The sequence below is a fragment of the Micropterus dolomieu genome, linkage group LG01, assembly GCF_021292245.1.
Source record: "Micropterus dolomieu isolate WLL.071019.BEF.003 ecotype Adirondacks linkage group LG01, ASM2129224v1, whole genome shotgun sequence".
NCBI lineage: Eukaryota > Metazoa > Chordata > Actinopteri > Centrarchiformes > Centrarchidae > Micropterus > Micropterus dolomieu.
In genome coordinates, this window is record NC_060150.1 from 14,670,864 (window position 1) to 14,687,400 (window position 16,537).

At 38.2% G+C, this 16,537-nt stretch overlaps 1 protein-coding gene across 2 annotated transcripts; it reads right to left on the minus strand.

The window, feature by feature from the left end:
* Positions 1–1,631: 1,631 nt before the first annotated feature.
* On the minus strand, positions 1,632–16,031 carry LOC123976828 (carboxy-terminal domain RNA polymerase II polypeptide A small phosphatase 1-like). 2 transcript variants are annotated; one of them, XM_046059193.1, is made up of 8 exons: positions 15,892–16,031; positions 15,167–15,274; positions 8,130–8,278; positions 7,881–7,976; positions 7,342–7,398; positions 6,641–6,733; positions 5,540–5,725; positions 1,632–4,356 (listed from the first exon to the last, which is right to left on the minus strand). In XM_046059193.1, the coding sequence occupies exons 2-8, from the start codon at positions 15,237–15,239 to the stop codon at positions 4,228–4,230; spliced, it is 783 nt and encodes a 260-aa protein (XP_045915149.1). In that variant the 5' UTR covers positions 15,240–15,274; positions 15,892–16,031; the 3' UTR covers positions 1,632–4,227. The 2 variants fall into 2 exon arrangements, with proteins under 2 accessions (XP_045915149.1, XP_045915140.1); XM_046059184.1 differs by lacking the exon at positions 15,892–16,031 and having other exon boundaries at positions 15,167–15,865.
* Between the last annotated feature and the right edge of the window lie 506 nt (positions 16,032–16,537).

Consider the following 16,537-nt stretch of genomic DNA (forward strand, 5'->3'; position numbering starts at 1 on the left):
TGCATAAATGGGAATTGCTCAAAACTTTTCAACATCCATTTGTCATGTTTGGAAAGCCTGCATTTCCCCTGATCTGAGTTTATTTTAATTAAGGGTATTCAGTGAAGTTAGACTAAGCGTTTTAAACCTGGAGCATGTTACTTCAGTCAAGTTATTACTTTTTTTATTCTTTTTTTTTTTCAAGTGTAGTAATATTTATTTGACTGATAAAGATTTCTAATTTACTTTACATTCTTGTATTCTGATTACTAGAATTTCCTTTTTCTGATATGGTATGGGAAAACTATTAATCAAGGAAAAAATTGCCAGATTATTCAATAATGAAAATACTCTTAGTTGCAGCCCTAATATTCACACTAATTTGTTGAAATCCCATAACCTCACTGCAACTGATGATGCAATTATCACAATGCTGCTGGAGAACAGCACCCTCTTCTTTTGTGCCTTAAAAAAGTACAGCAAATTTCACACCAGATCCTAACCTAGGGGAGAAAAAAAAATGCAGGGTCCCTGTAAGGGTCTGCTTTCTTAATGGTAATTTAATATCATAATCCACAATGATTTAGCGATGAACTCTTTAGAAAGCAGTGTAAACTCCAATCAACTCTTGAAATCCAGGATTGTTCAGTGTGAGAAAGTATTAAAATGACTGGTCTTAAGTGTACTGGATAAAAATAAAGCGTTTCATCTTAACTTACTTTACCTGCAATCCAGCAACAAACAGCAAATAAAGTTAACTTAGCAGATAGCTAGCTAGTTAGACTTAGTTTATGCTTCTCCTATTATGTTAAGTAACTTATGCGACTATCTAACTAGTGACTAGAATTAAATTGCTTTAAGAGAAAGATATTTCCCTCAGCTAACACAGAGCTAAAAGGAGAATAAATACTGGACTTACATTCATCAGGTGACTCCAAATGAAACCTAATATAGCATTGTCTGCTGGCCCTGTACGAAGGCAACTCTTTGCTAATTATAATAATGTGTTTCCAGCTTGTCATGCTGCCCCCCAAAATAAAATAAGTATCTATAATGTTGCATATATAACAATATTCTGATAACAATAATAATAATAATAATAATATGCATACCTTTTATTAAATGAAGCAACATCTCTAAATTGTTGAAACTGTCATCTACTTTCATTGTTAAAATTTGCTGGGAGATTTCAGCCTAACTAGCAGTAACTAAACACTATATTAAACAGCTAAATTATGTTAATTATGTGATAAACAGGAATAAGGTTGTTAAATTAAATGTGTCAAATTAGATTTTTTCACTATTAACTGAAAATTATGTTTATGGTTTATTACAATAAAAGGATTAAATTACTCCATTACAGTCCATTGTAACGCAGCTGTTTGCACCACATATGATAAATTCCTATTCCCTGGTTGTGCTTGAGGATTTGCCAAACTAAACTAGAAGCTAATCCTTTGTTCCCGTTTCTCTGGAAAGAAGAAATGCTTAAGAAAACAGCACTTGGCCCATCTTTCATCTTTGCATTTATGGGAAGAAAATGGCATTATTACATACGAATCCATGTATAATTTGGTATGATAAAATAACAGTTAAAAAAATTAGGTTACATCTATTCAATAATAAGTACAGTAGCATGAATATTCCATATATTAATGAAAATTTGTTTGCTTTATTGCTGTGCAAAACAAAATATACATACCTACTGAATGTGTAAGAAGTACAGTATCAGTGAATGGGCCCCCGTAGTGACACAACACTTGTTTTATATGTAATTAAATGAATGAACATTCCTATAAATAATGCTCTTTGCCAATTAATTTTCAAAAACAAAAACAGTTATCAGCATTTAACCTAATTGAGACATGTGATGATGGCTTACACATCAAAATAATTACCCTGTTATGTGCCTACAACAGTAAGTTACTATACTTTTAGTCATTTGCTGGTGTTTTTTTGATGCATATATTACCTATTAATATATGAGGTAACAACCAGGTCTTGCATGAAAACTGCAAAAACAAACCACAAACATTGTATCAGAGGACCACTCCTTGGCAAAACAAAAAGAAAAAAAAAAAATCAGTAATTATTTAGTAAAGAAACAGGCTAATTTGATTGACAAGAATCTGTTAAACATCGAAAAATAATGTTATAGCTCTTAATGTGGTGGATTTAATTGTCATCCCTGCCCCATCTAGGTAGCATCACAAGCCTGCTATGGAGGCTCTTAGTCGAATCCACTGTTTCATTCATCAGTGTCAACACGTGGTATTGTCAACGCATATGAGGGAGATAACAAGAGTCTGAAAGGCCTGCAAGAGGCCACACTGTTCCTTAAAAGTGACCAGAGGTTTGAGTCGCTCGAGAAACAGAGCAGCATCACTGTGTCGAGCTAAAAAAAGCAACAGACTCAATGATTAAGACCCCATGTGGTCAATGGGATTTTAAAAAGGAAAGTTTTACCCTCAGTTCATCTCACACCACTGCACATCATTTTCACTTTGAATGAATGATGAGCATTTTCTGCTACTGTGACTATCTCTGCCTCTTCTGGGACTTATTTCTCAAAGAAAAAAACAGAATCTGACATTTAGACCTATTGAACTCCATCATAGCTGCACTGGAATGATCAACATTATGTCATGTCAAATCAACAGAATAAAACCATCCAGCCAAATTATGGAAAGGACCCAGAGATGCAAGATATATCACCAATAGCTGTTTATTAACAGTGTTTCAGTGTTGATTTCTCCTGGACTGAAATAAACCAGTTTTTGTCTTCAAAGGTGTGCCTGCTCACGAGACACAGAATCTCGCACCACCTTGAGTTCTAATGGCAGCTCGCCCCCGCTCAACACACATTTTATTACAAAGTCCTGAAATTGTTTCCAGCCTATGTGTACCGCTTAGGGAAAAAAAAAGAAACGATGCACTTTGAAGCTTATAAGAACCAAACAAGCCAAACTAACTTTTTATGCATCATTCAACTTTCTTTTAACATTCAAATACAGTCTGTACTGTGTGAGAGATTCAAGTTTTGTGTGGCTTTAAAACAAGGAACTGAACTGATCAGACATCAACGAAGGCACTGTTTTGATGCAACATTAACAATTACCGATTTCCAGGTGATAAGGATCCTGGTCCTCTTGTCTCTGGAGTCAACTGTTCATGGCATGTGTTGACACACAGGTGTAGATTGCATTTTGGCTGTCCATCAATCCTCAAACCACCTTTGGAAATCCATATCCAATAAACATAGCAGCTGCTCTTTCACTGTCACGTGCAGATGGTGTGACATTCATATTAGTGTCAGGTTTTTAGAAAAAATACTGCTGTCAACGTATGTTTCAGTGCCGACACTTGACTTATTGAGTGGGGCTCACTGTTTTTGGTTTAAACCAATTTTCACTGAAAAAATGTTTAATGGATTATAATGGAGCTCATTTATGTTCCCATGGATCAAAAAATTGTATTGCTTCCTGTTTTCCTACTTTACTCCAGATTATATTTGACATTAAAACCCAACTTGGTTTTAAAAGAAGACACTTTTTTAAAATCAGATTCATCCATAACTCTAGTTCTAAAAACTGTAAAATGACCCACGAGGATCACATGCTTTTGACTGCAGACAAATAGTGGGATAATTGACTCAAGGAGGTTAATGCTATACCAAAACGTTTAAAAGACATCTACAGTACGTATACACCATCTGCTCTTTTGATGAAAAGGCTGATCAAGTTTATTTGCACATAAACCTTTCCATAAATTCCTTTCCACTTTATTGCTGCTTAGCAAATCCTGCATCTTTTGCAGGATTGGCCTGCTGAATCCATGAGAAGTCTATGTCCAGTACCCAGTCTGTAACCAGAGGATTCATGGCTACAGACCTGTGCTTTGTTAACTCTACTGCAAGTTCAGTGACACCGCAGAAATGTCCTTGAACATCCATCCATCCATCCATCCACTCACATCAGCTGGTTCATGGTAGGCATAGTAGGGCGAAAGTTACAAGGCAAATTTCAGTCAGTTTTTTGTTTGACCAGGAAGTGGCAGTGATAACGCCGTCAGAGTCACTGAAGACTCAGAAATGTATTCTCGGTTTGATACTGAAAAGGTGATGGCTCTGTCAGCCATGAAGTCTGTGTTCTGGTGGGCAGTGATCGCTGGTGCTGGAGCCTCGCTGGTATGTGTATTTCTGTTCTGTATGCCGTTTTGTTTAGAGCTGAGATGAGAAGTCGAACACTGTTAGCTTGCAGTCCCTTGCTGCTTGAGGACTGTGTAGATATTATCCACTTTGCTCAGCCTCTCGAAGAAGGGGATGAGGTCAAGCAGCTCAGTGTCGGCCATGTCGTCAAACCACGAGGCTACAGGCACCTGGGTGAAAACACAAATTATCAGCAACCACACAAACATTATTTATCCTTTACTGTCCATCACTGTAATCACCTTGAAACATTTTTTTTATATTGTTAATCATGATGCACAATTTTGTTGTCTATTATCAGTGGTTGTCAAAGTGGGGTCCGGGGACTTTGTTGGTCATGGGTTTTATACACTATGTATTAAAACATCTTAAAGTGAAAATCCTATCAGATGGGGAACCTTAGGACAAAATCTTATCAAATGGGGGTCCATGGTCTAATTTGTGTCAGCTTAGGGGTCCCTAATGTGAAAAAGTTTCACTAAAGCTGGACACACACAGAATCTGGCGAGGACGCATCTGGACGTAGTGTACCACTGAGTGCTCCAGCTAGTGGGTGACGAAACTGCGGGTTGGGCAGAGCATAGCTGTGGATTGTCTGTATTCAACATGGCGGCCAGGTCAGAAACACTAAAATATGTTTCTGAAAACATTTGAGGCAAGAAATAAGCAATCCATTAACAGAAGCTTGATTCATATTTGACCAGCACTGACTAGTTTTGCAGTTTGCTGTGAGTTTCGGGAGCCTGGAGAGTTGCATTTTATGGGCTAATTAAAGTTAAAAGCAAGTCGTGTTTATGCAAATTCAGATACGACAAATGGTCTCACTGCAGAGTATTCATCATGCATCATCTTCGGCTCTACATAGAAAATTAATGGGATCTGTCGACTTGACATCTGTCAACAGATTCAGTGTCTCCAGCTTAAATCAGATTTCTGTAAGAATGATTTCTGAAATATCTAAAGAATGCAGCCTAAAATTACATTTGCACTCTGAAAATCATAAATTAACATATGACTTTGTCATACCTAAATAGATATGGTGACTATCTGTATCGCCCTCTTTATCACCAGTTGAGCATGACCAATCACCTAGAATGGGCTTATGTATAGTAGATACAAAAATCATCTAAGGGATTACTTACTAATTTTTCCCTTACTTCACCTTTTTTGTTTTTATAGATAATGCTTTATGGCTCAGGCAATATGGAAAAAGCACGAACGTCCAGTAAAATGATAAACAGCTGAAGTATTTTATTTGCTACAGCTGTAGCTAAGTTAATAACTTTCTGTTCCACCCAAAGACATCACTGGTAATGTTATGACTCAGGGGCTGTGTTGTCCGAGGCTACTCACTGCGTTGTCGGGGTGGAAGACATAGGAGGCAGGGGAGTTGTCCACGATGATGACCTTGTTTAGGTCACGACCCAGGCGACTCAGGTCTTTGACGTAATTACCTCGGTGGAAGACGCAGGACTCCCGGAACAGGCGGCAGCGGAAAGCTCCCCACTTGTCCAGTAGGTCTGAGACAGGGTCTGCATACTGCAGCAATGACAGAAAATGTAAATAGATAGATTTGAGCAGTTCCAAAAATGTTTTAAATCCCAGAACCCTTCCACAGGATTTTGTTAATTTATTTTAAAAAATAAATAAATTTAACGGCACCCCCAACTCCACACAACATGCATCAGTGCACCTTTTTCAAACGCCATGGATAACATTCCCATTGTAATTAACTGTTAACAAACAGAATAAATAATGTAACATATATAACAAATGAATCAACCCTAACATTAAATGACAAAATAAAGGGTTATTCTCAATCACTTAATAAAATGAATAACAGGAAGTCAGATGTTATGGTGCTGTACAGTAACAACGTAACTTAATAACAACTCATTTGGCTATTTTATATGGAACCCCAAAATGTTCAGTATTAAATAAAGACATTATATCTTAAATTGTGTACAATATATACACAAACTAATATTATTCATGACTATTCTTATTTCATGTCACTACTCATAACACACTGCCCTCTCACCTTTTAGCCAATCACACGCCCCCTGCCTCTCTTGAGCTAGCAAGCTCAACAGCTGCTACCAAATTTTGCCATTTAACACCTCTTAGCTAGAGGCAAAAACAGAAACCCTCGAACAACAACAATGCCTTTTGGCATAGTTTTTTGCTGTACTGCATTATTTTGCACACCTCATGCTGTAAGCCATTGTACCAATGCTTCTTTGTCTTATGTTCTACCTCTGATTTGCAGTTATTCAAACTTTTTGCTCTGCTGGATCCAACTTCGCTGACTACTGCAATGACCAATCTCCCTTGATTTAGTCATCAAGCTAATACATCTTGTACAATTGTTACAAAACAAAAATTAAATGTAATGTAGGAAAACACATGATTCAGCAGTAATTTATACTTGGCTGCAGTGCAGTAGGTTCTCACCTTGGCTAAACTGGCAGTGAACAGGACACACTCAAACAGTTCTCCCATTCTCTTCAGGAACTCATCGACATGTGGTCGCTTCAGGACATACACCTGGAATGCACAGGAATGTTTTAAATCAGGTTCCTACACAGCTTACATTTCAAAATACAACATGTTTCTACAAACCTTAACTGCCTGAGGAGCTATGATGCTTTCTTTTGGAATTAAATACAATGTACACAAATGACATATAGATAAATGGGTCTATGCAAATGTCATCCATTACAATGTCAGGCATTAAAGACTAAATATGAAGATACTCATCGATCACAGACTGACAGGCGTTTGGCTCCAAAAGTAAAATGCAGGACTCATTTCTTTGAAATTCTTCCTTAATTTTCAGCAGCTGAGGGCAGCGTTCCTGAACCAAGTCATCCAGAATAGGCTGTACTTGTCTGAAAAAACCTATCCTGGATTACTTGAATCAGGCCCAGACCCACGGTGAGTCATCCATCTCCAAGCAGCCATCCTCAAATCCCTTAAGCGCCGACAGCACCTACTATACTCGGGAATTTAAACCTGAAAGCATTGCTATCCCACAACCACAAGAACGGTGAGACACTGTCCTGTTAAAGGATGGTACATGACATACAGATAACAAGTTACAGTGTGAGCATTTCTGCTGAGGTTATTGAGTGGGAGTGTGATGCCAAAATTACCTGGTGTACTGTTCCATCTATCTCAACAGGAATGATGAAATCGGCATTGTTCACAGGCTGTTGGGATGACAAGAAACTTCAAAATAAACAAGACAGAACAGTAAAGTGTTTCTGAGGCAGGCACTTCTGAAAAACAGCAACAAGTCACAAGAAGGTTTACTGCTAAGAATGGAGATGCTGCAGTCTTATCTCTTAACATGTTACATATTATTGTAGGACAGATGCAGGTAGCGACAAACAGTCTGCAGTGTGAGTGTGCGTGTATATGGAGGAGTGGCTGTGTGTATTTAGGGTTTCAGAATCAGCTAGTTTGGCTTTGGCATTTGCCTGCAATGACAGAAATGTCACCTTCAGAGCCAGCAACAACCAGATGGGGAGTATATCTTACTATTAAACATAACTATCTTGTGATGTAACGTGATCACAGGGAACAACTATATGCTTTAAACCCTTTGGTTCTTAAAAAAAGAAAATGAATATTACTCTTGCACATAGCTGCTTGTAATTAGTGCAATAATATTTTTTCTCATCCTTCTCACCTTAAAAGAGCTGTGAACTAACGTCTCATCAAGATCTATCACCACACAGATCTTTCCGGAGTCTTTTGACTTCACCGGAGGAAGCAGTGGCTTCACCTGGATCAAAAAAATAAAAAAAAATTTTAAATCCCACAACATAATATTTAGACGGAAAATGCAGACACAGATTTTATCCATTCCGTCGCTGTCAAAACAGCACAAAGAATGTGACCAGTGAGATAAAAAGAAAAAAGAAACAGGGAAACACACCTTGGAGACGGTCCCGTTCTCTTCGACCAGCAGAGGGGCGTTGTTGTTGACTGGCTGGGGTTCGGGCTGGTCCCGACACAGGCAGCAGAAAAGGCTGGAGAAGAGGCCTCTGCTCCTGGGCTTCTTGGAGGATAGAGAGGGTGAAGACCCTGCAGAGGAAGAGGAGGAGGTTCACCACGATGACTAACAAAAACTTTTAATACCACCGGTCTCAAATCTAAAGATGTTCAGTTTGCTATCAAATATGTCGAAGAAAGAGCAAATTGTCTTATTTGAGAAGCTTGAAAAATGATTGAAAGTTCTATCAAAAACATTTTCTGATCGACTAGTTGATTAACTAACTAATCATTTCGGCTTTACTCACTACATGCAATATTATTTTATAGCTGAAAAAATTAGTCTATAAAAACAACAATTTTGAATTATTTAAAGGTATTAAATTGGGCAAAATGTCAAACATTCTGTGGTTGAAGCCTCTCTAATGAGACTATTTGCTGATTTCTTTCTGTCTTTTATCATTATAAACTGAATGTCATTAGGTTTTGGACTGTTGGCCTGACAATATAAAACATCTGAAGACATCATTGGACTTTGGGATTAATAACAATTAATTTGTGGCGTTTCACAGACTAAACACGTAATCGATTGTTTAAACAACTATCAACAGATTCATCCACAATTAAAATGATCCTTAGTTCAAGCCCTATCGCTTTTCAATAAGATGATATTTTTTTTGTTTTTAAAACAGCAGTTAGACCCTCCAAAATGAGTTAACCAATCAGCAGCAAACCCTTCAAAATGAATTTACATTTAGTCATTTGGCAGACGCTTTTATCCAAAGCGACTTACATTTGAGGAACAACATACAAGCATCAACAGAGCATCAACTACAGATCTACAACTGACAATACATACTAGTAAGAGCAGCAATAAATACTAGTAAGAGCTCACAGTACATATCACATCAATGGGGTAGATACCTAGGGAAGGAAGTAAGAGTTAGCAAAAAGTGCAATCAAAATAAAAAGTGCAATCAATACAAGATCATTGTAGGGGATAGAAGAAGAAGAGCACAGGAAGTGCATGTCAGAGGATAGGAGTTAGAGGTGTTATAAGAGGAATTTAAATAAACTTAAAAAACAAAAAGAACTTAAAAGCCTCTAATAACTGCATTTTAGGTACACTTCTTACACAGTGCCAACTAACTAACGACTCCATCTTGTCAGCGAATGTATGAAAACAGTACAAAAGCACAGCCAGCAGCTTTCTTCATACTTTGGTCATGTGCACAAACCCTCCTTGAGACTCAGGTCCCTGCCAGGGACTCTTGCATAACCCCCTCTCTGATGTCAGCAGCAAACACCACCAATGAACATTCAGCACTTTAACACTTAACAGTGTTGCCAAGCAGGCATTATAGAAAGGCATCACAAGCACATCACGAGTTTATTATGGAAGGCATTGTGCCAATCACAACATGACAGATGTCATTTGAAAGTTTATCATAGCTATATGTCGTTGGCTTTTTAAATTGAGCCTTATTTGCATGGCACACAGCTGTTAACAGCTAATGAAAATTGTTTATTGTAAAAAGCAATGAAAATAAAAGTTAACAATAAAATACCACTTAAATGAATTTGCTTGGTATGCAAGTTGTGACCTAAATACTATGCAACCAAACTGCTCATACAGTACCAAACTTTTTGTTAAGGTTCAGTATAATCCGTGTACGTCAAGCAACAACATGATCTCCTCAGCTTTTTTAAGCCAGAGTGGGTTGTTAATGTTAAACAAATTAAAGGAGGTCAATTGTTATCTTTCTTCATGGCACAGTTTACAAACCACTAACACACTGAAAAGCAGCTTTAAAATCATCTGAATTAGGGTACGTAATAGCTGCAGTACACTTATGGAGGTGATGTCAAACGAGTTGGACTCAAAGCCTCAAACTTTAGATTTTTCAGCCTCTAGCTACTTTTTTGAACAACATAACAAAAGCTCCAGCTGATCCCTGCCAAATGGACAAACTTAGCGGACAAGGGTTAAGCATCACAACCTTATCTCTGTCAATCACTGTGGTATGACAATGGAGGAACTACACACCTGTACAGCTCAACAGGTATAAAGCTATTAAAAGAGTTTTATGTTGTTAAAATGTTTCACTCAGTGCTTCATTGAAGACCTGGGACAAACTGTATAATAACACGGTCAGATAGTGTCAAATAAGACGACTTTTTCAAACTTAAAGCGACTTCAGGGGAAACAAATAGAAGAACTGGATGTTAAGGAGTTAAAAAACAAGATGTTGTTTTTGTCATTCATTCACAATTTCATATTCATGACATCATCTTGAAAGTGGACCAACTGGCTGACCAAGATAACTTCATATGGGAAGAATTTTTAAGGTGGTATCAGGGTTTATGTAGCTCAGTTTAAGGAAAAAAAATAATTTCACAAATGTTCACAAGTCAAAATTCGGTTCATTTCGGTGTCCCGAAAAAGTCCTCCTCAATTCCCTGTCTCACATTAGACTTTGTTTCCCGTCTCTTTATGCACCATACTCCCGCTCTCTGTCTGTCCGGACGTGACTGTGTTACCAACACACAAGCCTCTGTTGTGCATCTCTCATGCCTCTTTCATTCCCTCCTACTCCATTTGTGGATTCAAACCCCATTTGACCCTCGGCTGGCCTCGGCGTTCAGGCCAAAACAGGAAAAGGAAACAGACGGGTATCAGTGGAGGAAGCTACTTGCCATCATGTTTTAGTGTAGCAGGAGCAGGTTTGTGATACTATTATCCATGCAGTTCCTTCTTCGAGGTTGATTTCATGTCAAATCGGGGTTTTAATAGGCAGGTTTTCTATTCATTCATGTATTCGAGTGTTATTTTCCCTTTTTCTGGCAATTACGTATTCAAACAGTCATTTGTTTTTATTTTTCTTTTCATTTGAATTGCTATTGAGTGCTCTAATCTCAAATAAACAAAACTAATCCCAATCTGTGCCAGATAACGTAGCGTAATTTTCTGAATACCAACAGAAAGATGAACTAGGTTTATTCAGTCCCACGTGCCATTATTTACTCCCTTCTGTCCTTACTCGGTATGCTCTTCACTCCTTTGTTTCTTTTTTCAGTCCCTTGTGTCCTCATCATTTCCAGCGTTCACTCCTGTGTGCTTATTCACTCCCTTGTGTCTCCGTTAGCTTCAATATTAATGTTTTCTATCACACGCCTTCCACCAGAGGAAATGACTAACTGAGAGCTGACAGCAAAACAGAGAGTGCATTAATTCATAAAAAAGGGGCTTTATGAAGATGACAGGGAAGGAGTGGAACATACTGCAGGCAGTCAACTAAGAAAACATCCCCTAACTGCTTCCTAAACCCGAATCATCAAAAAGGACGTGTTGCTGCCCTTTCACCTCGTTAAGTGTTTTATAATACAGTAGGAGTGATTTTCTTTTCAAAAGTTTGTACAGTATTTACAGCCCCATCCAATGGGTTCTTCCCAAGCATTTCATTTCTTTGCAGCCAAAACATTGTTCAGGCAAGCGTCATTTTTAGAATAATACAGATTTCATAAACTGTAAAGTGTGACACAGAAACACAGACATCCACATGTTGTTCATAAATGCGTCTGAGGAGAGATTAGTCTGCACTTTGTTGCAGCAAATCCTCATATTTTTTAAGCTGGAACCTGACAATATTTGGCAGAAGTCATTCGACTGAATCATTTTATAAAACACAAAATCATACATTTCTGGAGGCTGATTATTGTCAAACACGGTGTGGTTTCTAAGAAGCTGTATCACATCTATTTCAAATTTCCTCTATTTCTGATGTTTGTCTTGACATTTCTAACACTTCCAAACTGCAATGGATTTGATTATACTTAAACCTACCAGGTGTTATAAAGTGAAAAACACTGCAGTATTAGCATCGGTTTTGGGGCATCAAATCACTTCAAACTGCTGTATTAACTGAAATATTTATATATATCGTAAATGCACTGATACTTAAAAAGTAGCAATTAATTTGCAAGTTGTGGTTTTTAATGTGTGTGTTAAACAACCCTCCACCAAATCTGGCTTCAAACTAAGATGAAACTATCGTCTGATGTGTGTTGCAGTGTAAGGTCTCTGTAGAGTCTTAAAATCTGCTTTGGATGGAAACATATTTAAAGCTGCTATTCATTTGGGTAAAATGGGTAATAGAAAAATATTTAGAGACAAACTCTAATGTGTCAAAGATAAAATACAGCTCTAGTTACTACCTGTGAATTAGGCAGAAATGCAAACATCAACATGTTAACGCCTGTCCCATAACTCTCAGAAAATGTATAATTCAAATGCGGCGGTATCACTGCATGACATCAATATGGAATAACTCACACTCCACGCACTCATGATAAGATAATTTGTGTCATCAGATCATTTTATCAGTCCAGGATCTATTTTAAGGCTTGATGGTGTCAAAACTTTACAGCAATCAACACTCCCACTCCCATACTGGATCATTTCTACCTCTTTGACAGCTGAGTTTTAATCACACTGTAAATTTGGCTATTATCTGTGGCTGCTGTGATCTCTATATGGAAACCACTAACAACACATGAAGTTCTTTTCCCCACTAGGCTTCCCTTCTTTAATGATTTTATTTCAAATGTCTTTAACATCAGTTTCATCAATGCAACAGCTTGACCCAAGTGTGTCCTAAGCTGCCAATAGATTTAAATTTGCATTAATCAGGGACAAGGTTTCAACTATTTTCAATGGTTAAGTTCTTTGAATCAAGCCTCTGGAACAGCTGTTAGACTTTCATATGACAGTAAAAAAACCCTAATACAACTTAAACTAATTAAACTTTTTAGATTGGCTGGTTATCAACCTGACCTGACTTTCACATTAAAATGAAAGTTTGAGGTTTGAGGCCCGGTTACAGAAGCTCCGAAGCCATAATTAGGGGTAGATGATGAATTGACCTGAAAGCAAATAGAACTGTGCTGCCTTTTTATAGATGACTGGGAAAACGTGACCACAACAAACCAAATGCTGGATTGCGTTTTAATATCTGCATTTCATCTATCGCTGATTTATCACTCTCAGACAACAAACCAAAATAGTCTTAGAGCTCAGGGGGGTCCACTTATCAGAAGGTCAGTGCTCCCCTAGTCAGCATGATGAAGTGTTCTTGGGCAAGATACCGAACCCCAAATTGCTTTCCGTACTATACTAGTACAGACCATTTACCATCTTATAAATATACTGATCTCAAAAAAGAGTCTTAAAAAAAAAAGTAGGCGTCTTTTAAATACCGTGACCATTTTACCTGTGATTTTTCTACCTTTTCTGAACCCGTTTTTAGGTATAAATTCTTATCATCTTGCAATGCAATTAGAGAGTAGTCACGTCAGGTACCATAGGTTTGTATACTGTGTTTAATGGATGAAACTCTAAAAAGGAGTACATAGAAATTATGTTGGATTTCAACATTGCTTATTTACATACATAAAAAAAGAAGCACAAATAGAAAGCCATAATCAGTCATAGTGATCTCCTTGTTTAAGTTGGGAAACACTTACCACATCAAAGATGACCTTGCATGACACATGACATTCATTTTTAGACTACAACTGTAGGCTGTGATGTCGAAAAAGCTTCCATTTAATTCCAAGTTTGATCTATTTACAAAAACTCTCAGAAGCTTCAAGCCACAGACCTGATGTGCATCCTCAACGTGCACACGCTACAGTTATTACTTGTGCCGCCCGGGACGTTTTGTCAGGTGCTTTTACAGCCATCTAGTCGACAATGTGTTTGAATTCAGTGGGGAACTATTAAAACAAAACTGTACATATCCTCTAAACGCAACCTGAAACTACAGTGAAACCGAAACCAAAGGTTTTCTTTTGATTTGATGGAGCTAAGAAAGTATGGTTCTCTTTAGGACAGATCAGAGTAAATATGTCTGAGACAGTGGCTGTGTGTCACAGTGAATAAACATGTTGTTAAAAGTGTGGGGGACAAGATTATGTAATAGATTGGGCTACTACACATTTACAAGTAGGCCGCTGCTTGACACTTCAGCCACTAATCATCTACTCACATTTCAGCTGATACTTTAAACTCAAGATATGCACCACCATAATTTTTCATGTATAGGCTACTATGCCTGAATAAGTTGAAATATCTGTTTGCGTGCAGTAAATGGGACAGTATACAAGCTGGAAGTCACACTAGATATTACACAATGTGAGATTTTGGCCTTAACAAGGGGGAGCATTTTCTGAGGGGTGATGGCCGACAGGTCACCCGATTATTCAGTAACCTGCATTTTACACTCTGTGGTATCTCATTGGTTTGTGTACAGCGGCAGTGCCAAAAATCCATGTTAGTGGACACACAACTGATAAAGTTACTGTCACAATGGCGGAAATCAGAATTTCACAGGCTTTTTTATTTAGATAAGAGGGGAACAGAGTAGCATTGTAAAATGATAAAGAGCACTAAGAGGCATGACCAAAGATAAAACACTCTGTATGAAAATGTCATTATAGCAATAGATTATCACACTGATGCCTATATTATACATACCTGAGAATATTTTCCATAGCTATGTTACTGCTTTTTTGTATTACCAAATTACACAACTATGATATTATATAAGGATTTAAAGTGGGTCTGTGGTGACTGTAAGACATTTGTTTGCTTTTATTAAAATATTACAGCTATCTTAATAAAAGCATTGGTACGTCATTTCCTTTACTTTCATCACAGGCCAAAGGGCCGCGGCCATAATCTATGCGGGAGAGAGAAACGGTGACAGTTTGAATGCTACAGCTTCTTTTCAGCCCACTTTCCTAACAGTGGTATTTATAATTGTGCAGTAGTGCCGACTTTAATGCGTTGTTACAGAAAAGCATATTGCTGTGAGGTGTCTGTGAGGCTCGTTAACTCACAAGAGTTGAGACCACGGAGCTGCAAAACTTTTTTCTGACATGGGTGCCGAACTCGAGCGGAACAAAATTAAAGCCGCTTACCCCTCTCTCCTGAGGCTTTATTTCCCTCTTCATCCCGGCTGACTTGGGTGATAATTGAGGACGGATTGTCCATCACATCCAGGTCTGGTCCAGAGTGCTGACCTCAAACTTTAAAGTTAGAGATTGTATTGACTCGGCACTGCTGCATTAAATCAACTACTTAACATGTACGAAAACGAAGCTGAGGCGCCCCGGCAAACATCGCAACAAGTCGCCTACAGCACGTCCATTACACTTCGGATGTTGTCCGCTCAGACACGCGCTACAGTTTGAAGTCTGAAAGTTACAAAACATTTGTCAAGGAGATGGCAACTTTGATTCAATATGGTGCTCAACTCCGCTCGCAATTTCAAGATACAAACATGGAGGTTTCAAGGCTTCCCATTTCACTTAAAGTGGCGCAGTAAAGGAGTACGCGCGTACAACACTCCCTCTCCTGACGTCTGCAAGTTTGACGATGATCCCTTAAAGTAGCCTGAAACAAAGTTACTTGTAACTTAGCTAAGCTAACAGGCTAGCTGCAGAGGAATTATTACTGTAAAGTATACTATCCTTAGATACTGGCGAAAGACATGTATTCTACCATTTACATAACTAACGTTGGATATTTTGGCGTAGGTCGACTAAACAGTGCACTACTATGCTATTGTAAAGTTAACAAATAAAATAAAAGACATAATTTATTCACAGGCTAGCCGTTATAGTTAGCAAATCAAACTGACTACCTTTAGCCAAGGGATACTCCTGCGTTACCAGAGGATATTAAATAACACAAATGGCCACGTTTACACCCTGTTTACTGATAAATGACCGGCAGGTTTGTGTATCTGTGAGCCTGTAACACTGTAGTTGTTGTGCAATGACCGCTAAAGCAAAAGTTTTTGTACAAGTAGCAGCCATGGTGGCAGCAAAGAAACGCCCAGTTAGGGCCCCCTTGAAACTGCCTCTAGAGTCAGGGAGCGTCGCACAAGTGCCGTCTGTGTCTCCGGTGTAGCCCGTTTATTTTCTCGTCCAAAATACAGCGAGGTCTGACTGCAGGTGTAGGCCTAGACACAGATTTAAAGCAGTAAGTCTGTAAGGTTTACTAGAAAAGTAGGCTATACACAAAATAAAAATGTCTGTTTGTGTTTCAAGTTTGAAAATGAAGAGTTCATTGTGTCTGACCCATTGGTTTAGTGAGTTAGATACCTCTACAGGTGTTTGGGGGGTCTGAGTTTAATCCTCTCTCTTGTCAATCAATTTTGATGTTGGACGTCCAGAGGAAAAGTGAAAAGCTCTATGTAAGGTAGCTGAATTGTCACAGATCAAATAGTCAAGGGGGTTAAAGGACTGGTCTGAAGTGAACTTGGATGTTCAAAGGAAAAAGTGAAA